General features: G+C 51.6%; 2 protein-coding genes across 2 annotated transcripts; one reads left to right on the forward strand and one right to left on the reverse strand.

Annotated features, from left to right (window-relative positions):
- Window positions 1-2,842: 2,842 nt before the first annotated feature.
- Window positions 2,843-7,918, forward strand: PRSS57 (serine protease 57; the record flags this gene model as incomplete). Its single annotated transcript, XM_080936046.1, has 5 exons — window positions 2,843-2,924; window positions 4,342-4,495; window positions 5,781-5,925; window positions 6,955-7,218; window positions 7,739-7,918. 5 exons carry the CDS (start codon window positions 2,843-2,845, stop codon window positions 7,916-7,918), a joined length of 825 nt encoding a protein of 274 aa, XP_080792172.1.
- Window positions 7,919-8,663: 745 nt separating this feature from the next.
- Window positions 8,664-13,957, reverse strand: FSTL3 (follistatin like 3). Its single transcript, XM_080935897.1, has 5 exons — window positions 13,858-13,957; window positions 12,538-12,723; window positions 10,956-11,171; window positions 9,736-9,963; window positions 8,664-9,637 (listed from the first exon to the last, which is right to left on the reverse strand). Exons 1-5 carry the CDS (start codon window positions 13,952-13,954, stop codon window positions 9,594-9,596), a joined length of 771 nt encoding a protein of 256 aa, XP_080792023.1. The 5' UTR covers window positions 13,955-13,957; the 3' UTR covers window positions 8,664-9,593.
- Between the last annotated feature and the right edge of the window lie 7,210 nt (window positions 13,958-21,167).

Here is a 21,167-nt window from a genome sequence, read left to right on the forward strand (position 1 = left end):
ACCACAATGTCTGTCTTCCCTGGATTTGGATCTGGGCTCATCAGTGTAGGAGTGTGTGATTCTGTATGTTTCTCAACTTTTCCACCTATGTGAGCATTCCACCTCAGGCTGCTGGAGGGGTTAACCGAGCCAGATAAAAGGCCACATAGAAATCATTGTCAGCGTGGGTGGCCAGGTGGTTTGTCTTGCAAGAACCATACACTTATCATGAACACCAAAGGATCTGGGGGGAAAATGTGGAGTGGTTGTGTGTCAATAAAACTTTATCAGCATTGATAGGCTATATGCTGTGTGTCAGTAAAACTTTACTGACAAAGACAGGCTATATGCTATATTTTGCTGAGCCTGCGCGTTAGGTACTCTAACTGACAAGCTGGAAATCTTCGCCTTTTCAGCCTAAAGAGAGTTACTGAGTTGTATGCACTGGGGACTCAGGACACTGTCTTTAGAGAGAGTGTGTGTTATTTGTCTCTGAAACAAGTGAGTTAGTATTTGAAGGACTTTGCAAGCATGTAGGTCTGAGTTTAATCCCTCCCCACATGGCGGCAAGCACCTGTAAGCTCAAGCCCGGGGAAGGGGAGACAGGAGGAGCCCTAGGGCTCCCTGGCCATCCATCCTCATCAAATTAGCAAGTTTGAGGCTAATTTGAGGGAGTAAATTAAATTAGTAAATTAATTAATTAGTATCTCACAGGGTTCCCAGATGCCCCAGAACAAAGATGGAAGGCCTTCCCGGATTTCTCAAGCCAGTCCAAGGTTCCTGAGGGCTGCTTAGAGCTTGGCAGTTGAGGTCAGCACAAGATGGTTTCACAACTGCTCACCAAAGCAGAAGGAAGTGGAGAAGCACCGGGACTCTCTCCCGAGTCTGCAGCCTGAACTTTGCCCTCACTTGCTGTGTGATTTTTTTTTTCTTGAGACACAGTTTCTCTGGGTAGCCCTGGCTATCCAGGGCTGTAGACCTGGTTGGCTTTGAACTCACAGAGATCCCCCTGCCTCTGTCTCATCGCTGGGACTAAAGGCGTGGACCACCTGCTTCACATACTGTCCCACTCTCTGTGGTCATCCTCACTGACTTTCCTGCACTCTGTCTCTTCATGTAGCTGTCTTTATCTCTGTTTTTGTGTCTCTCTCATTTTGTTACTTTATGAGTGTTTCCCCCATGCAAATGTACCACATGCATGCAGTACCCACAGGAGCCAGAGGAGGGCGACAGATCCCCTGCAACCCGAGTTACAAACTTGTGAACCACTGTGTGAGTGCTATTAACCAAACCCCGGTCCTGTGGAAGAGTAGCCAGTGCTCTTAAGTGCTGAGCCCTCTTTCTAGACCCTCTCTTTGTTTTTGTTTTGTTTTGGCAAGGACTCACTTTGTAAAGCAGGCTGGCCTTAAACTCAGCGTCCCATCCCCCAGTGTCTCTAGAGAGCTGGATTAAAGGAGTACATCATCATCAGATTTGGCTTTCTTTCTGTCTTTGTCTTGGTCTCTCTGTCTTCCCTCCATCTCTATCTCATTCCATCTCCATCTGTTTCTATTACTCTTTTCTTTCTCTGTCCCCATTTCTCTCTCTCTCTCTCTGTGTTTGTCTGTCTGTCTATCTGTCTGTCTCTGTCTCTCTGTCTCTGAGTGTGTGTGTTTCTTCCTCTTTATCTGGGGTCTCTCCCTCCCTGCTCACACACTGTTGTTGGGGTGACTCCCACCTTCCTGAGCCCTGGCTCCCTCCAAAGTCTATGCCGCAGAGCTTCATCCTGCATCCTCAGTGGGGATGGAATGGCTTTCATGGGAGGTTGTTGCCAAGACTTCAGTGTCTTCTGCAAGATGGCTCTGCTGACTCTGAGCCCTCTCTACTCCCTGAGCTGTCTGGGGACCTCACAGCCTGATCACCACTGTGCACCCTGAGTTCACTGGGCTCACCTGTCCCCTCCCTGATCCTAAGCACCCAACCTTTGCATCAGCCCTGGGGTGGGTCCTACAGGCCAGCTGGGGCACAGCCTGTAGCAAACTTAAAGCTGCATCATTGGCTAACCAGTGCAAGCCTAACCAGTGTGTGCTCTAGACTCTGCCACACAACCAAGGGGAAGTTTAAGTTTCCATCTTATGTGGGTCCATGTAGACAACACCTGTGATCTTAGCACTTGGAAGGTAGAGGTACGAGAGGCAGGAGTTCAAGGCTATTCCCAGCTGAATAGCCAGTTCAAGGTGCATATTGAATTAGAGGCCAGCCTGGGCTACATGAGAAGATAACTGAATTTTCTTTCCCAAAGGTCCCCACCATGAGGGCACCTAAGCCCAGCACATATCCTGATGGGTGGTCTTTGGACTCCAGACCTTAGGGTCACTCTCTGCTATGTCCCCAAGGAAGTACGGTACACAGTAGGAGCTCAATAAATGCAGCAATAGCAGCCAAACTCAGAGCCCTCTCCAAAGAACTAGCTCTACTGTCCTCACTGACCTAAGGTTCATGATGGGGAAACTGAGGTCAAGGGTCAAGGTCTTGCCCCAGGGACAGACATAAGCAGAGTCAGTGCTTCCAGGACGGCTACCCCACGAGAAGGTCTGAGGGACAGTAGCAAATGACACGCGTTCAGCCTGGCAGGGGCCAGGTTTACTCTAGTAGGAAGGTGTAGGGAGAGTTTGAGCTCACAAGCTGATTTTGGTTGTAAGCTTCTGGGTTTTCATGAGCAGCACACTTGGGGAACAAGGAACAGTCAAAGCCTTCCCAGAAGTGCTTGCACCACCTTCTGACCACAGACCACAGACCCGTAACTACTTTCTGGACCGGACAGTTGGGTGGGTGTACCCCCTGCACCTGCAGACCTTGCCGAAAGACTCCATCCTCCACAGCCATGGTGCCTGGGACGGGAGGAAGCTGGGACTACCTGATGCTCAGCACAGCAGCTGCCCTGACCCAGCTCATGTGCCTCTCTGGTGAGAATGCCACGTCCATCAGACCCTACCCAAGGTGATCAGGCTCCCACACAGGGCGCACATGTACTGCTGAAACGGGAGGCTGTGGGCTGGAGTGTGAGGCAGCCAGGGATCTGAGCCACCTTGGGTACAAGGTAGTGGAGTCTGGGTTTCCTTGCTCTTGTGTTTTGTTTTTATTTTTGTGTGTATCAGTGTTTTGCCTGTATGTCTGCATGCACGCAGTGCCTGAAGAAACCAGAAGGTGGCATCAGATCCCTTGGAATTTACAGTTGGTTGGAACAATCAAGTAGGTGCTGGATTGGAGTCTAAATCTTCAGTAAGATCAGCCAGGGGTTTTAAATAACGGGCCATTTCTCCAAGCCTCCTAGTTTTTAAAATTACATTTATTTATTTTGAGAGTGTACATGCCTACGGTGATTGTCAAAACCAGTGGAAGATTTGCAGGGTCGAGTTAATCTTTTACCACATGGGTCCCTGTGATTGAACTCAGGTAGCAAGCACCTTTGCCTACCGAGCCCTCTCACTGGCCCAATGGGTCTCCTATTTTTGATCTTTCATATCTTTCTAGACAATCTATCCATCCATCCGTCTGTCTGTCTGTCTGCCTGGTTGCCTGACTCCCTGTCCTTTTGCTTCAAGACAGGGTTTCTCTGTATAGCCCTGGCTGAACTGGAATTCTCTTTGTAGTCTAGTCTGGCCTTGAACTCACAGAGATCCACCTGCCTCTACCTCCCAAATATTGGGATTAAAGGTGTGCACCACACCTTCACCCCTTCCATCTGTCTTAATGAAAGTAGGGTTTCTGGCTGGAAAGATGGCTCAGTGTTTAAGAGCACTGACTGCTCTTCCAGAGGTCCTGAGTTCAAATCCCAGCAACCACATGGTGGCTCACAACCATCTGTAATGGGATCTTCTGGTGTGTTTAGAGAGAGCAGCAGCGTACTTATATATAATACATAAATCTAAAAATAAAATAAACTTAAAAAGAAGAAGGAGGTAGGGTTTCTTGTGGTCCAGGTCTAGGCTCCTTGAAATGGCTGTGCAGCTGAAAAGGGAAGTGACATTGAATTTCTGATCCTGCCGCTTCCACTTCCAGAAATAACATGTGTGCACTACACCTAGCTTATGTGGTACTGAGGGTGCCTAGGGCTTTAGTCTGTATGTCTGTCTCTGTCTGTCTGTCTCCCCCCCACACACACACACATTTAGGCAAGGTCTTATCAAGTAGCCCTGACTGGTCTGTAACTCTCCATGTAGACCAGGCTGACTTTGAATCCACAAAGACCCTCCTGCTTCCGCTTCCTGGGGGCCTCCCTCTAAGTTTACCCCTTTCTCTCAGCCCTGACTCCCTGCCGGGCTGTTCTCCATTGGCCTCGATCTACCTGTCTTTGTCTCTCACTTTGTCCACCCACCCCAGGCTGCCTCGGATCCCACATTGTTGGAGGTCATGAAGTGATGCCACATTCCCGTCCCTACATGGTCTCTGTGAGCTTTGAAGGCCACCACCATTGTGGAGGCTTCTTGTTCCATGCCCACTGGGTGCTGTCAGCTGCCCATTGCTTCAGTGACAGGTGATGTACTGGGGCCACTAAGGGATACATTTAAGGCCACCAGGAAGACAGGATGTGACAGACAGGACCAACTCCCCACCCCCACCCTGGCACTTCTGGTGATAACAATCAAATATAATAACTATGATCATCCTCAACACAAGCAGGGTGTGCTGCTGTTTGGACTCACACAGCAGCACAGTCTGAGAACACCAGTCAGGGAGACGGAAGGACGAAGCTCAGCTTTAGCTACAGTCTGGGACCATGTCTGGACAGATAGATAAGGACATAGATAGGTAGGTAGGTATAGATAATGATAGATAGATAGGTCGGTAGATAGGTAGGTAGATAGGTCGGTAGGTAGGTAGATAGGTAGGTAGATAGGTAGGTAGATAGGCAGGTAGGTAGGTAGATAGATAGATAGGTAGATAGGTAGGTAGGTAGGTAGGTAGGTAGATAGGTAGGTAGATATAGATGATGATAGATAGGTAGGTAGATAGGTCGGTAGGTAGGTAGGTAGATAGGTAGGTAGGTAGATATAGATAATGATAGATAGATAGGTCGGTAGATAGGTCGGTAGGTAGGTAGGTAGGTAGGTAGATAGGTAGGTAGATATAGATGATGATAGATAGGTCGGTAGATAGGTAGGTAGGTAGATAGGTAGGTAGGTAGGTAGATAGATAGATAGGTAGATAGGTAGGTAGGTAGGTAGGTAGATAGGTAGGTAGATATAGATGATGATAGGTAGGTAGATAGGTAGGTAGGTAGATAGGTAGGTAGGTAGATAGGTAGGTAGATATAGATGATGATAGATAGGTAGATAGGTAGGTCGGTAGGTAGGTAGGTAGGTAGGTAGGTAGGTAGATAGGTAGGTAGGTAGGTAGGTAGATAGGTAGGTAGATATAGATGATGATAGATAGGTAGGTAGGTAGGTAGATATGTAGGGAGATGGTTGTAGGATTGTAGTTGAATAGTCGAGCCCCTAACTGGAATATGGCTTAGGGATGGAGTCCCACATAGAATCCCTGAGTGACAGTCTGGGTCTGTTGCCCTTTTGTGGAACCCCTGCCTACAATTCCCCAGTGACAGGCAGGGGCCATGGTCAGGTAGAGCACTTGCTTAGCGAGAAGCTTGAGGGATATAAATATATATTTTTAAATAAGATTTGTGTATTCATTTATTTATTTACATGAGCACACTGTAGCTGTCTTCAGACATACCCGGAGAGGGCATTGGGTCTCATTACATGTCATCCTGAATTCCTGACTCCAGGGCAGTCTTGATGACTCTGCTAGTTTGCCCGCAGGGACCCCTCCACTGGCCTGGTGCTGCTCGGGGCCCACGCACTGCTCACCCCGGAGCCCACACAACAGGTGTTTAGCATTGCAGCCGTTGTCAGACATCCTGATTTCCAGCCTAGCACACAGGCCAACGATATCTGCCTGCTAAGGGTGAGTGTATGCTGAACTGCAGGAGGGTTGGTTGGCAGATCAGGGCCCATCTGACTCCTGAATTTATTCGTTTAATTTACTTGTGGGGCTGGAGATGAACTCCCTCTGTCTCTCTCTTTTTTAAAGATTTATTTATTTGTTTTATATATATATATATATATGAGTACACTGTAGCTGTCTTCAGACTCACCAGAAGAGGGCATGGCATCAGATCCCATCACAGATGGTTGTGAGCCACCATGTGGTTGCTGGGAATTGAACTCGGGACCTATGGAAGATCGTCAGTGCTCTTAACCACTGAGCCATCTCTCCAGACCCAGCTCTGGCTGTCCTGAAACACTATATAGATCAGGCTGGACTCAAACTCACAGAGATCTGCCTGCCTCTGCCTCCCGAGTACCATCACAACCAGCCTGGACCATTTTCTTGCATGTTAGGGAAAGGCTTCCACCTGTCAGAACAAAAACCAAAGCCCTAGGTTCTGTTTCTCAAGAGTGTGTCCCCAAGCTGGGCCTACAGGCACCTTTGCTAGCCCTCCCTGGACAGTGGGCTTCAGGCTGTGGTAGTTTTTGTAGGACACAAAAGGAGGGAATAATGTCTTCCACAGCCAGAGGCTGCGCGTGGGACTCCTTAGAGTCACCTGACCTCCAGTACAAGTGGGGAAACTGAGGCTGGGAAATGGGGAAACTGAAGTGGAGATGCATCGAGATGTGCCCTCCTTTCCGTGGGTCTGGTCACTTTTTCCACACCCTCCAGCTGAGTGGCAAGAGACCAGGCCAAGGCACAGGCAGCTACCCACCAAAGCCGTGCAGCTAACGGCGCACAGGGGTCCCGAGGTGCCCGTTTGCACTGCGGAGTTCGGGAGGCCCCCTGAAGGAAGTGATGCCTAAACTGAGGCGGCTGGGAAACTCTCAAGGCGTGTGGACCATAGCTGTTACTGACTCTTGACACTAGGGGGACACTAAGGTGGGAGAGGGTTGGTGAGTCAGGTTTGAGTGGGTGGCACTGAATCTACGGTTCTTCCTGCAGCTGAATGGCTCTGCCATCCTGGGCCCTGCTGTGAGGTTATTAAAATTGCCACGGAGAGGTGCTAAGCCACCCGTGCCGGGTACCCGTTGCCGAGTATCCGGCTGGGGCTTCATGTCTGACTTTGAGGAGCCTCCGCCTGGGCTGATGGAAGTCGAGGTGCGCGTACTGGACCTGAACGTCTGTAACAGCTCCTGGCAGGGCCAGCTCAGTCCTGCCATGCTCTGCACCCACAGTGGGGACCGCCGATGGCGTGGTTTCTGCTCGGTATGATTCCACACCATGCCTGCTTACCATAAGGGGAAACTGAGGCCCACAAGAGGGGTCAGAGTTGGAAGAACTGAGTCTCATTAGTGTTGGATTGGATAGAGAAACTGAGGCCCAGGAAAGTGCGGGACAATTGAGAGTCGTACAAGTTACTTTCATTTTCTGCAGCCTGCACAAATCCTGGACATGTATGTCTAAACACAGGCGGCACGTCCAGCAGGGGGCGCAAACATCTCTCCCTGGCCTGGGCTCCTAAAAGATGACACAAGGGTTTCTACATAGCAATTACGACAGTGAGGATTTTAGGGTGAATACTGAGAAACTCTAAAAGTACAGCCTAGGAGCTGAGGCTTAAGGAAACCTTCGGCTTCTTGGGGAGACACACCAGAGAGCTGCAGCCACGTAGGCTGCACATTGCTCAAAGACCGCAGACCTGTCTGCTTATAAGAGACTCCTAGGGGTGGGAGGGGACACAAGACCCCCAGGAACAATCTTAACCTCAATTTTTTTTTCACTCCAGGCAGACTCTGGGGGGCCCTTGGTCTGTGGAAGCAGGGCCCATGGCCTTGTGTCTTTCTCAGGCCTCTGGTGTGGTGATCCCAAGACCCCGGATGTCTACACTCAATTGTCAGCGTTTGTGACCTGGATCTGGGATGTGGTTGGGGCAAGTTCACCCCTGGTTCCATGGGATGCTCTTTGAGGGCTGTTTGAATATCTGCCCCCTCCTGGAGCAGAGATGAATGGCAACCTGTGCTTACTGGTTTACATCTGGAATTTTCTATGACTTGGCCCTAAAACCCTGAGAACTTGGGACTTGGGCTACAGGCATTCATCCTAAATGAACAGCTGTACAGAAGGTTGACTGAGTAGATATATGGCTTATGGCTTGATATGTGGTCAATCCAGGAGCCCCCTTAATCCACAGTCATCCTTGTCACCAAGACCCTCTCTGCTGCCCCTCCCAAAGTCCTCACTTCTGCACTGTAATCCCCACCCTGGGCTCCTGCCTCTGCACCTACTCTGTCCCCTCATGGATAACACACAGACAGGGGACTATGATATGTAGCGAAGACAAAACACCCACAAAGTTATAACTGCACCCCTGGCCTCCCAGCCTCAGCGGCATCTTCCGACAGCCGTCATTCCTCCTGGTTTAGTTCAAACGTTCACTGCTGAGCCCAGGACGAGCTGCGGTCTCAGGGCTTTCTTGTCTTTGTACCTCCAGGACTCCAGAGGGTCCACTTGCCTCCGTGTTTCCCAGGGATCCTTGAACATGTGCCGTGTGTCTCTATAAGATCTTGTGGATGGTTCCACACTACACTCTATGCTGGGTTCGGAGGAAGGAGGCGGGCAGAGGCTGATCACACATGGTGGTTTCTATTGTCTTTTATTTCCTTGGTGAGGCACACACCAGGGTAGGGACAATACCCTATAGCTCCGTGCTAAGGACACTTTTGGGGACATTACAAGAAAGGCACAGCTGAGAACTGGAGGTGGTTAAAAAAGACCCTGGGAATCCCTTGCCCGAAAACTGGAGGGTGCGCCTTCCCATGGTCTTCTGTTGTGGTCTGACATCTTGTCTTCCTTTTTAAGTCATTTTTTCTTTTTTCTAAGATAAGGTAGCTCAGGCTGACCTTGGACTCACAAGTGTGGCCAAGGATGAACTTGAACTCCTGATCCTCTCGCCTCTACTTTCCAAATGCTGGAATGACAAGCCTGAGCCAACACGTCTGTTTTATATGGTGCTGGGGATGGAGCCCAGGGCTTTGTGAATGCTAGAAAAACTCTACCAACTGAACTACAGCCCCCCTCTTGGTTTCCTTGAAGGCACACGTGGGTAATTTTCGTGGCAGCGGTCAGGGTAAAGGGTGAACAGTAATGGGGTCTGGCTGGCATCAACACCTGAGGCTGGGCTTGGCGATGTGTGGGCGTCCAGGGCACAGGGCAGTAGGTGCTACAGTGAATCCCGCTGTCCACAGGCTGTCCTGGGCCTGCGAGTGAACCCGGGCCTTCTCTGACCTCACACTGCCTGCTCTGGTCTGAGGCTGGCAGACACACTACCATCAGCTGTGCCCTGAGACAGTGCCAGCCTGGAAAGTAGGTGGGGACATCAAAGCAGGGCATCTCCATGAAGTGGCCTCCCTGGGCAGCAGGTATCAAGGGTTCTAACTTTGATCCTAGTACCTGGAGATGGTGCATACCAACTCTTATAAAATCTTTCTTCAGTCCTTGTGATACATGCTCGGGATCCTAGGGGATCCCTAAGTGGTTCCAGGCTAGGTTTGGGGAATGCCCATGTGACATAAATTAGAATCTTTTCTTTAACAATAAATAAAATTGGGACGGCCTCAAACACCAGGTCTAGTGGCTGCAGCTCACACGAAGTTCTCTTCCTCCTCTGCTGGTACTTTGGGGCCACCTACAGGGATGGAGGCAAGAGTGAGCATGGCGCACCGTTCCCTGGTGGTTCCCTGGTGGTTCCCTGATGGACAAGATGTCCAGACCCACGTCTCTTACCTGTGCAGATGCCGGGGTGCCGAACCCCAATGGAGCGACCCAGGAAGCAAGTGGCCTGGCGCAGGTGACATGACGAGATGTAGGTAACGTTGTTGTTGCCACAGAGTTCCTGGCCAGGGTTGGAAGGTACTGGACAGGGCGCAGCGCGGCACACCACACAGTGTGCGCTGCCGGTCTGATCCACAAGGCACGACTGGGGGCGCGGGCACACTACCTGAGCACAGGACTCTGAAGGCCCAATAGAGGGGGGGAGGGAGGAAGGGAGATGGGGAGGGGAGGGAGAGAGGGAGAGGAAGAGAGAGGAAGAGAGATGTGTTTCAGGTGCGAGATGGTGTCTCTTCTCTGTGAGTCGGGCTACCTCAGACAAGGACTCCACCAGAATGCCCCACTCCCAGGATTTAAATGCACCCGCCACTCTTTGAGCCCCGTCCTGGGACACTAGCCCCACCCTGCTGTCAAGATCACTAGAACACAAGCACCACTCACCTCGGTTAGGCCCCGCCCCAGAACACAAGCCCCGCCCACCCATTACTAAGTCCCGCCTTCAAAATGACAGCCTCACCCAGTTGTTAAACCCTGCCCCATTCTACCACTCTCCACCCATCAGGTTGCCTTCATGGCTACACCCACATTCTCCCCTCTCAATCCATCACAAGCCTCTTCCTGTGGATGCATAGCACTTGTAAGGGCACGCTGGCCCGCAGGGCACGCTACGTGCTGCCGCGCAAAGGCCTGCTCTTGGACACACCCGAGAGTTGGCGCTAAACAGGGCTCCAGCTCCATCTCTGCAGCCTGCTGTCTTTTCTTTGGCTTGCACCTGACTTGATCCAGTTTTGCATAGCCCTGCCCCCCTCAGGCCCCGCCCCCTATCATTAGTAACCAGTAGTATTAGTAAAGTGCTCCCAGTGGGGCTCCGCCCCTTCAGGCTAGGTGTAGACTTGGACAACAATCCAATAGAGCCCACTTCTGGGTGGCCTCTGTGCAGGCCACGCCCCAGACTGACCAAGCCCCGCCCTTCCAGGCCTTACCTCGGTCTTGCCTTTTGCCAGGCCCCGCCCCTTCCAGACCCCGCCCCTCGGCCAGCCCTGTATTTTCCCAGGCTCCGCCTTTTCTAGTCCTGAGTAGCTTCCCTGTCCTCCTCTCCCTGTCCCGCCCCTCAGGTCCCGCCTGCTTCCTTGGCTCCGCCCCACGGCCCCGCCCCCCACGGCCAGGGCTCTTACTTTGGCAGCGGCCACGGTACATGACGCGCAGGTCTGGGTGTCCGCCGCAGCTCACGGTGCGCAGTTCGCATTCGTCCCGGTAGGTGGCGCCATCAGAGCCACAGACCTGGAAGCCCATGGAAAGCCCCTCGCAGTTGGGCACGCACTCACAGTGTGGACGGCTCCCCGACATGCGGCACGCCTTGCCGGGGCCGCAGTCCACTCCGTCGCAAGAATCTGAGGACACAGCACGAGTGGGGTTCCCAGGTGTTACTGGAGTCTAGGCACACCACACCATGATGTACAATGACTGGGTGCGTGTGCACTGCCGGTTTCCACTAGTAACCCCCGTAAAGAGGCATGGGGGAGGGGTTCACCTCACACATCCTTATGTCTTAGGTGGGGAAACTGAGGCACACCTAGACAAAATCTTGTGTTGGTGCTTTTACCTAGCAGCTACACACTCTTCATTTTGTTCTTTTGAGATGGTTTCAAGTAGCCTGGGCTACTCAAACTCGCTTTGTAGCCAGGGCTGGCCTTGATCATCCTATCTCTGTTACCCAAGAGCTGGGGATCTGCCATGTACCACACTCCTGGCCACGTGTCCCTTTTAACACATTGTTAAGCCACTATTTCACAGATGGGCAAACTGAGGCTGCTTATAGCTATGAGTACAAGGAGACCCACAACATCCTAGCTTGAGAGCTTCGTGCCAGACTCAGAACGGACAACCCTTCCTCTCCCAGGTAGTTACTTGTGGATCTGGCTTTGATGTGTTTCTGTGTAAAAGGAGCTGGGGAGACCCACATTACAAAGTTACTCCTGAGTACCCCACAGGGCCCACCCACCACATATCTGGAACTGAATCTCTAGCCAGCTTTAGGAAATGGGGGCAAATTCCCATCTCCAGTCCCCAGGGTCAGAGGAGTCTGGAAGGCCCTCAAGCCCAAGACAGGCATTTCTTGAAATCCCTCCTCTTCCCAGAAGCCAGAGGTGGGCTCTGACTGCTCAGCCAGACCGATCTGAGATTAATCCTATCCCTGAGGTCAATGCCGGCTCCAGGGCACGGCCCTTAAGTCTGCAGCCCTGCCTACCCTCCTGGATAAGCCACTTGATAGCACCCCAACCCCCAGAGACTGACCCTAGACCCAGTGCACTCTTCCTTCTGGGCTTCACTCAGAGAGCTCCTAATTATCACCTCAAACCCTAGATCTCAAGCCTGTTCCTCCAAATCTTTCCCATCACTTTCTCGGTGCCTCTGGTTCAGGCCTGGGTGCCCAGCGCTTCTTCCAAGGCGGCGAACTCCTAGACCGCTACTCATCCATCTCAGCAGGGCAGGAGGACATTTCTCAAAATAAAGCATATGAGGTAAAACTGGTGGCCCCCAGGGCCCCATGAGGGCAATAGTAGGGACACGGCCCAAGTGCCAGGACAGGACTTACGCTAAGTTCCTCCTACCAGGTGAGATAGGACTCACAGGTTAGGGGCTTTACATGATAAAATCAGGGGGCTTCTCACAGCCTCCTCGAGCCCCGGGCCCCAGGGTGTCTATGACCCCTCTCTGAGCCCAGGGTCCCCTCCCCAGGAGGCCCCACGGCTTCACCTTTGCATGGAAGGCAGTGGACGAGGCCCAGGAATCCTAGCAGGCTGATTTTATTGCCTGGGTGGGTGAAGTTGGACCAGGCTGTGTTGATGTTGCCAGAGGCGCAGCACTCCTCCCGGCTGACATTTGTCTTCAGCACCAGACTGCAGGTGGCCTCTCTGCCCTGCTGGAGCCAGCACACACCACCTATCCCGAAAGAGGAGGAGAAGGGAGGCTCCAGACCCCATCCCTACCTAAGAATTATCCCCTGTGCATGTTCTTTGTGGAGCGAACTCCTAATCAACCCCCAAGACCCCAGATCTAGTGCCCCGGCCAATTCAGAGATGTGCATAGCCATCATGAATGCCCTGTACCAGTGTACTCAGGAAGAAGGGGCAGAAAGCCACGGGAACCCTTCTCCTCTGAGCCGCACCCCAGTGCTCCACCACCAACTCCCTCCTGGCCTCCAGGCCAGAGAACTGGCACCCTGCCCAGCCCCGTCAAATGCCAGGCACTCGGCATGTGAGGGTCTGTGGGCCTGCACTGGCTTCCCGCCTCTGCCCTCCGTCTAGACAGTGCCCAGGGCAGCCGAGCCCCCGGCCTGCAGCCCCCCCTCGCCTGACCCGCCTCTTACTCACTCCAACTGGGGAACATTCCCTCTGCGTGAGCTCACTCCCCTGGGACAGGGACGGGGGACGCGGCCCTAGGGGAGGGGGCTTGGCTCCCTCGGAGGCCAGCAGTTCTGCCGGGCTGGTAGGGGCTAGAACACAGAACCTTCAGCTTTCTTCACCCTTAAATGAGGACAGCTGCACACCCACCCCCCATCAGAACTCATTCTTGCTCAAGGGACACTGCCGAATGCCTTCCACCTTCCACGGACGGGAGCCCAGCACCTCAGCAAAGGCTTTACGAAAAGGGGTTCTGAGGCTGGCGCTCTCCCAGCCAGATGCAGGTAACACCATTCCACCTGAGACACTTCATCCAAGGAATCCTGAAACCCGTCGCTTAAATGGTATTTCCAGGTCCAGCTACCCAGAGATACCTCTCTAGGGGTTAAGGAGCCACCTACAATGCCACTTAAGAGGTTCATGACCCTGAGCCTCAGTTTACCTATCCTGAAAACAGGGAGGAAAAGTACCCACAAGCTTTGGCTGTTCTGTGGACCCATGGCAAAGCACAGTAAGAGCTCAATAAATACATGTCAGTCCTCTTTTGAGGCTGGAGGCGTGGAGCCCCGCATTCGCCCACCCAGCCAGAGCACACCCTAGACATCCCCCTGCCGCATTCCTCAGGCCACGTGGGTGGCCCGCTCGCCCGCCTCTTCCGCCCAGCCCTACTCACCGGGCACAGAATCCCCCGAGCCCATCACGGCGCCCACGGATCCCACTGCCCAGACTAGGGCTCCCCAAAACAGCGGCCACAGTGCTCCAGGACGCATGGCGAGTGTTGGGCAGCAGCGGGGACTCAGTGAGTGCAGCCGCCTCGGCCTATAAAAGCCCAGGGCGGGCGGGGCCGGCGGCGGGCGGGGCGGGGCGCAGCGGGACGGACGTGTCCCCGAGGCGCAGGGCCCGGGCCTGCGCGGGGGTGGCCACCGGGGGCAGGCCATGTCCCATCTGGGAACCAGACAGTTGTCTAGGAGGAACAGTCCACAATGGGGTCAGGTCACAGACTGTGGTTCGGAGGGCATGTTCTGGGAGGTGGACACCTCCAGGTGTCCAATATTCCTTTGGGGATCTCTGGGGCGCAGGTGAAAGGTCCCACCTGGAGCATGTCTGGAATTCTAGGCTAGGTTTGACACTGAGATTGTCTGGTCTCTAGCCTCCTGCCTAACCTCCGCTTTGACAGCACCCACTGTTGCAAAGGGTGCCCCCAAGCTGCTCCAGACTGTTAAGAGACTCAGACCTGCCATTCTAGCCTTTGGGAGGCTGAAGCAGGAGGATTGCTGTGAGTTTGAGGCCAGCTAGGGCTTCAGAATGAGTCAAAGTTGAGGCTGTCTGTAGCTAGCTCAGTGGGTAGAGCGCTCCCCCAGTGTGCACAGGGCCTGGAGTCCTCTCCCCGCTCTCAGAGGCAATGGCTGGGAGATCAAGAGTTCAAGGTTAGCCTGGGCTACCTGAGACCCTGACTCAAAAAGGAAAAAACCAAGCCAAACCAAGAGTTCAGGATGGTTCAGGGATTAGGACTGATTGTTACATAGACAGGAAGACGTGAGTTCAAATCTCCAGCAATTCATGTAAAAGACAACGTGGAGCAAGGACACTCGTCCTTGGACTGTGGGGATGGAGACAGGAGGATTGCTGGAGCTTTCTGGCCACCCTAGCTCCAACATTCCGTGAGAGAATCTTGTTTCAAAGGAATAAGGCCAGGGCTGGAGAGATGACTGCTCTTCCAAAGGTCCTGAGTTCAATTCCCAGCAACCACATGGAGGCTCACAACCATCTGTAATGAATTCCAGCGCCTTCTTCTGGTGTGTCTGAAGACAGCTACAGTGTACTACCTACAAACAAATCTTCAAAGGAATAGGGCCAAACGTAAGAGAGTGGGACACCTGACTTCTGTGATGGGCATGTGTATATATGCCTCACACACCCAAGGAAAAATAATCAGGCAGGAGGCAAACCCTAGAATCCCAGCTTATGGGCTACAAGTTCATAGACAGCACAGGTGAGAAAGACACTAGGGAACAGTCAGGTGGGTTAGCACAGTGGCCTGGCTTGGTAGGCTATGCCTCTACTCCCAGCTCTGTGTGTTCAAGGCCAGCCAGAGCTACATGGTGAGACCCCCGCCTCAAAATAACCATCACAACAAGAAGATGATTCAAAGGGTAAAGGCACTTGCAGCCAAGCCTGACAGCTTGAGTTTCATCCTAGGATGCAGATGAGTTGGGAGACCCAACTCCTACAAGTTGTCCTCTGACCCCTGTAACTTTCCTGTGGCACATGTAGAGTTGAAGGATGTTTTCTCCTCTTCCTCCCTGCCTAACTAGCATCCCTTCAAACACCCCTGGATCTATGGGTTCCCTCATGGGTTTGAGATATTTAGCTACAGTGTCGGGGAATCCCAGTGACCAAGGCTAACCTACTCCCGTCCTCACACAGCTCATGACAAAACATATAAACAAAGGTCTGGAGAGGTGGCTCAGCAGTCAGGAGTAGTGGCTGCTTCTCCAGAGAGCTGGGGTTCAGTTCCTAGCACCCATGGAACCATCTGTAACTCCAGTTGCAGGGGGTCTGCCGCCCTCTTCTGGCCTCATCAGGTACTGCACACATATGTTGCACAGACATGCCAGTTAATTTATAACTGGAAAATATGGGTGGTGGTGATATAGGGGGCACTAGGCTTTCTGAGACCATCCTCCCTCATCCTTCCATCCACTCCAGACCCCTTCATGTGACATCTTCCCCAACTGCCAACCACACAGTGGAGTCCCAGCAGACCCACCGACTGCAGAAACATTCTTTTCCCTCACTATCCAGTGCCAGCGAGGGAGAATACTGACCTGGCCCTGGTCCCTGGCAGTCACCCAATGATGTTCCTAGGTTGGGGCAGGGCACAGGACCCTGTCTTTTCACCAGGATCTTGCAGGAGGGAGTGGAGGGGGTGGACAGCGCTGACCTTGGCCAAGGCCTGACCCCTCACACTGGACTGCCATGGCCTGGGCCGGGTGAATCAAAAGACCATTGTGTGGTTGGCATGGGTTCAAGTCCCCTCTCTGTCCTTCTCCCACATACTGGGAACCCATGAGTTTCCCAAGGACACCCTTGGCACAACTGGCCCCAGCTCAGCCTTTTCTCTCCCCTGTTGCCTACTTCCTACTGCAAAGCCCTGAGAGTCAGGTGTTCTGAGCCGTGCTTCTCAGGCGTCCCTCTCATCCAGACTCAGGAGCACAGTGGAAGCAGAGGATGTGACAGACCGTGACCTCTAACAGCCAGAGGCTCCTGGAGCACGAAGCCACGCTTGGGATCAACAGAAAAGCTCAGCACTGGCTGACACGAGATTCGCTCGTACGTGTCTGTCTGCATGGAGGCCAGGGGCCCACACCCAACTGCTCTCCACCTTAAGATTTTGAAATGGGGTCTCTCACTGATACTTCTAGTCACTAATTTAGCTAGACTGGTTGGCCAGGAAGCCCCAGCAGCCGTCCTGTGTATACACCCCCAGCACTGAGATTTATAGCTGCACAGTAGCTTTTCCACAGAGGCCAAGAGCACTGTGCTTCAGATACATCCCCAGCCTTCATGTCATTTGATGTAAAGTCTCAGGTGGGTCTGGGACTTAAGATCTTTCTGCTACAGAACGGAACAAAAGGAAGGACTTGCTATTGTTGGAGAGTCTGAATGTTTGTGCCTCAGAGTGAACATACTACAGTGTAAGTAGGGCAGACAGTACAGTGAAGTCTAGTTATCCAGGCCCCTGACCCAGAGCCTGGAGAATCTGTCCATTTCTCTAGTAACAAGAAACTATCAAGCCAGGACCTTCCAAGCCATGGGTTTAATGGCATGTCTGCAACCATACCAGGCTGACGCAGGAAGATGACAAGTTTGGCTATCCTGGGCTGCCTTGGAAGACCATAACTCAAAAAACCAATAGGGCCGGTAAGGTGTGATGGCACACACCTCTAATCCCTGTGAGTTCGAGGCCAACCTGGTCTACACAGAGACTTCTAGGCCAGCCAGAACTACACAGTGAGATCCTGCCCCAAAACAAACGAACCAGGTCATAGCTACAGCTCAGGTAGGACTGGCAGGAAGCCCTGGGTTTCATCCCCGCACACCCCCTATACATCCCATACACATTGGTGTTCAGAAAGTAGAAGCAGAAACTCAGGAGTGCAAGGTCATCCTCAGCTGGATTTGCGTTCAAGGCCAGGCTGAGATACAGAGACCGGCCGTCTCAGTTTCTTGTTTAGGCTGGGGCTGGCCCATCCCTCTCTAGCTTTCTGGGCTGGAAGGCTGAGTGCACAGCTGCAGGTTGCTCCTGCCAATGGCCAGAAGCCAGCCAGGTAAGATACAGAGCTACCAGGTTGGAGAAACAGTTAAGAGCACTGACTGTTCTCCCAGAGGTCCTGAGTTCAATTCCCAGCAATCTTTTTTTTTTTAATATAAAGCTGTTTGTATTGTAAACCAGTGAGCCCTCTCTCTAGCCTAAGGGAGCCATTTTCATTTTTCCTGGCAGCCATGTCTATTATGAGAGCCAGTCCTGTGCTCAGAGACAGAGGTGAGTCCTCATTAGTTAAGGATCACAGTCTCACAGTCATGTCTCTTGCCAGTCACTAGGCAGCACAGCCATGTGGCCTGGCTCTGGCCAATGACAGGGTGGATGGCTCCCCTGGGGATAACGGGTCCAGCCTGCAGTGTCTGTGCAGTGTGGGCACAAGCATGGCTTGTTTGCCCAAGTAACAACCTTGCAAACTTTATTCTCCATTGTATTTCTCCACAGTTCTGGGAACAAATCTCGGAGTCTTGCTATGTTGAATCCCAGTTTGAGTTCTAAGAGTAATTTTTACTACATTTCCTTGGTGTTTGTATACAAGAGTGAGTCTGCCAGAGTGTGTCTGTGGAGGTCGGAGAACAGTATGCAGGAATTAGATCCTTCTTTTCACCGAGAGGGCTCAGCTGTCAGGGTGGCAGCCACATAACCCACTGGGTGCTTTTACAGGCTCCAATTTGGCAATTTTTGTTTTCTAGCACTCAGACTTGAACCCATGTAATGTATGTGCTCTACCCTAACCACACCCCTGGACTCTCACTTAGGGGTCCTAGTCAGTGCTCCACCCTCAAACAGTGCTTCCCTCTTCCTCGCTGGGTTTCTAAGCAGGGGCTCTGCCTTAGAGGCTACACCCTTGACTCTGCCTTTCAGTCAGGTTCACTATTTTGCACAGGCCGCTGGGCGCTTGTGATGCTTCTGGCCCAGGGAATCCTGTATCCAGGATGACTTGTTCCCCTGATAAACTAAACAGAAAGCTCCACATGTCATTCTAAGCCGGTTGCCTGCTTAATGCAGAAACTGCCGGATGGTGTGTTGAGCAGCTGAGTTCACTGTGCAAAGACTGAGGTTCAGAGGTTAGGGAGGGCTAGCTGAGGAGTCAGAGCTGCTGTAACAGATGTTGCTTCTCTCACAGAATACTCAGTCTTTCTGGGAATGGGACACGAAACACACAGATAAGACAAGCTTAGTGAGAATGTATCCCTCTGCAAATGAGGGCTGAGGAAAGTAGAGCTTGCCTCTTGTGAGTAGGAGGCTGGCAAGCCCATGGTCTGAAGAAGGAAGAGACCCTTGCCCTGAGGTTTAACGGGTCCAGCCTCTGCTCTCCAGTAGGCGTCAAAGACCTAGACAGGCATCTGTGTCTTTTGTTGACCAGAGGCTGCAAAAGCCTCATGAGGCTTGGATATGGATTATTCCTGTCTCCACAGTGTGCTTTACCCACCACAGAATTCACAAAGCTGCCAAGTTAATAGTGAGTGGACCCTGCAGGCTGCTGGGTCCCATGTACCTGATCACTGATCCCTGCAGAGCAAGTGTGGATGTGGACCTGGGTGGCCACAGACAGGCAGCAAGGTACAGTGTGTGCGTGCGTGTGTGAGTGTGTGCGCGCGTGTGTGAGTGTGTGTTCGTGTGTGTGCGCGTGTGTGTGAGTGTATATGTACAAGAGTACGTGCTGGGGACAGTATACCATGACAGGTACTGCCCCGAGCAGAGTAGGATGGAGACATCTCATAGCCTGCGGCAGCTCCTTAGTAAAAAAGAAAAAAGTTTGTTCCCATTTCTCCTAACCTTAGCCTTGGACAACAGCTGTATAGGTTTCATCTGTGTGACTGCTTTTCAGTTGGCCTTGGTGTGGATAAGTAATATGTTATATCTGACTTCCCTATTTCTATTTCTGCTCTGGTGGATTCTGTAAAACTAGATGTTCCTTGATGTTATGATTCTTAAACAATCGGAAATTTAGGCACAGGGGCCGGCACAGTCCTAATGGCCCAGGTGCGCTGTGGGCTCTCATCTTGGAAACGATATAGTACCTACACAATGGTGGTTCCAGATTAATGTTCTGACTTGTAAAGAAAGTTTGAAAAAATTGTGTCTAGAAATATTAGAAAATGGAACAGAGCCACATACTGCTAGAGTCATGCAGGGTCCTTTACCAGAAAGTGAAGGGATTTATTAGAATTATGAAAATCATTAGTAGGAAAGACACAATCACAGAAGAAGGGAAAATGGAGTCAGAGAAACAAACATGGGATACTTTAACTCAGAAGGAAAAACCTACTGAACTCATGAAGTGGGTTTTGCATTCTTGAGAATGGTTCCTGGATAAGCAAGTATAGAATGCATAAAATTATATACCAGTAAAACTAAGTTAAAACACTGGGACCCTTAGGAGAGTCATTGTGTGCAATGTACAGGAACAGAAAGCTAGAGGAACTACTGAGTTAAGGGTTAACTTGACTCTTTCTGGCCACTGCCTGGCAGCTTTGCCCAAGTTATTTATCATTAGAGCTTCACAGGAAAATACAAGTAGCTGACCTCGGAGCTCTGAAGTATAAAAAGTTAAAATTTAAATAATGATAAGTTTGTAATTTTGATTATTTTGGCCATACTTGGGAATAGGAGAAGCTTGAAACTTTGGGGAACAATTGTAATTCTTGATTCTTTGTGCGATGTGGTTATTCTCTTGAATTTGATTTGTCAATGATTATGCAGTGTCTTTTCTTTTCTACCTGCTTTTGGAGAATCAATAAAAGATTCTCGCAAGAGAAAGGCGAGAGAGTGAGGTGTGCACAAGGTATGTGTGAGGTGAGGGTAGAGTGTGTAGCGTGGAGCGTGAGCTGAGAGAGTGTGAGGAGAGAGTGTGAGGAGAGGGTGTGGAGTGAGAGAGTGTGTAAGGAGGGAGTGTGTGTGGAAGAAGAAAAAACACACATAGTGAAATAGTGAGTGTGTAAGTATGAGGAAGGGAAGGAAGAGAGAGCACATACAGCTGAAGAGGGAGGAAAGAACATACAGTTTCAAGCTGAGACAGAGAGAGCGCGAGAGAGCTCAACTTTAAGTCTTAAGAAATTGCCTGTCAGTTTGTACCCAAAAAGTTATCTGAGTTTATTATGTGTCTTCTAGATATCCCTGTGTGTTTAAGTTGAGGCTAACGGGATGGACGTAAGCTCTACAGGGCTCACAGAGAGGTTAAGCTATTTACCAAAGTACAATGGCCTGATGGGAGGTCTGCCCACTCACTGCCCAATAACTGTTGTCAACTACCCTGAGCTGCTCGGAGGAAGGTATCTCCCACTGAATACCGGTGTGTTTAAACAAGCCAGGGCTGCTTAGAAGCCTCTGCCTCACCACACCGGATTTGGCCCTAGTGGATTAGTTCCCCTTAATGGAGGCCATGTGCCCTCTGGTGGTCAACGCCGGAATGAAGGAGAATGGGGACAGATAGAAGGCTAGGTGGGAAGGTTGAATGTCCCCTTCATCCAGGAACCCCAACTCTCAGTAACGTCTATTCTTTCTTCAAAACTCTGGTTTCAACGTCCCCTCCTCACTCCTGGGAAGTCATTCTTGTGTCATCAGAGACATCCAAGGTCAGTCTACAGTCCGAGACTCTCCCCCTCCCTGCCTCTCCGCACCTTATGGGGCTGGAGTGTTTGTGTGCATTTCATACA

This window comes from Micromys minutus (assembly GCF_963924665.1).
Source record: "Micromys minutus genome assembly, chromosome: 22".
In the NCBI taxonomy this organism is placed as follows: domain Eukaryota; kingdom Metazoa; phylum Chordata; class Mammalia; order Rodentia; family Muridae; genus Micromys; species Micromys minutus.

Excerpts from the sequence above, each read along its gene's own strand:
- FSTL3 (XM_080935897.1), bottom strand. The coding sequence starts at position 13,954 with ATGCGTCCTGGAGCACTGTGGCCGCTGTTTTGGGGAGCCCTAGTCTGG. Across the intron at positions 12,724-13,857 it reads CTCGGGGGATTCTGTGCCCG|GTGGTGTGTGCTGGCTCCAG; the intron begins GTGAGTAGGGCT and ends CTTTCGGGATAG. Across the intron at positions 11,172-12,537 it reads CCACTGCCTTCCATGCAAAG|ATTCTTGCGACGGAGTGGAC; the intron begins GTGAAGCCGTGG and ends CTGTGTCCTCAG.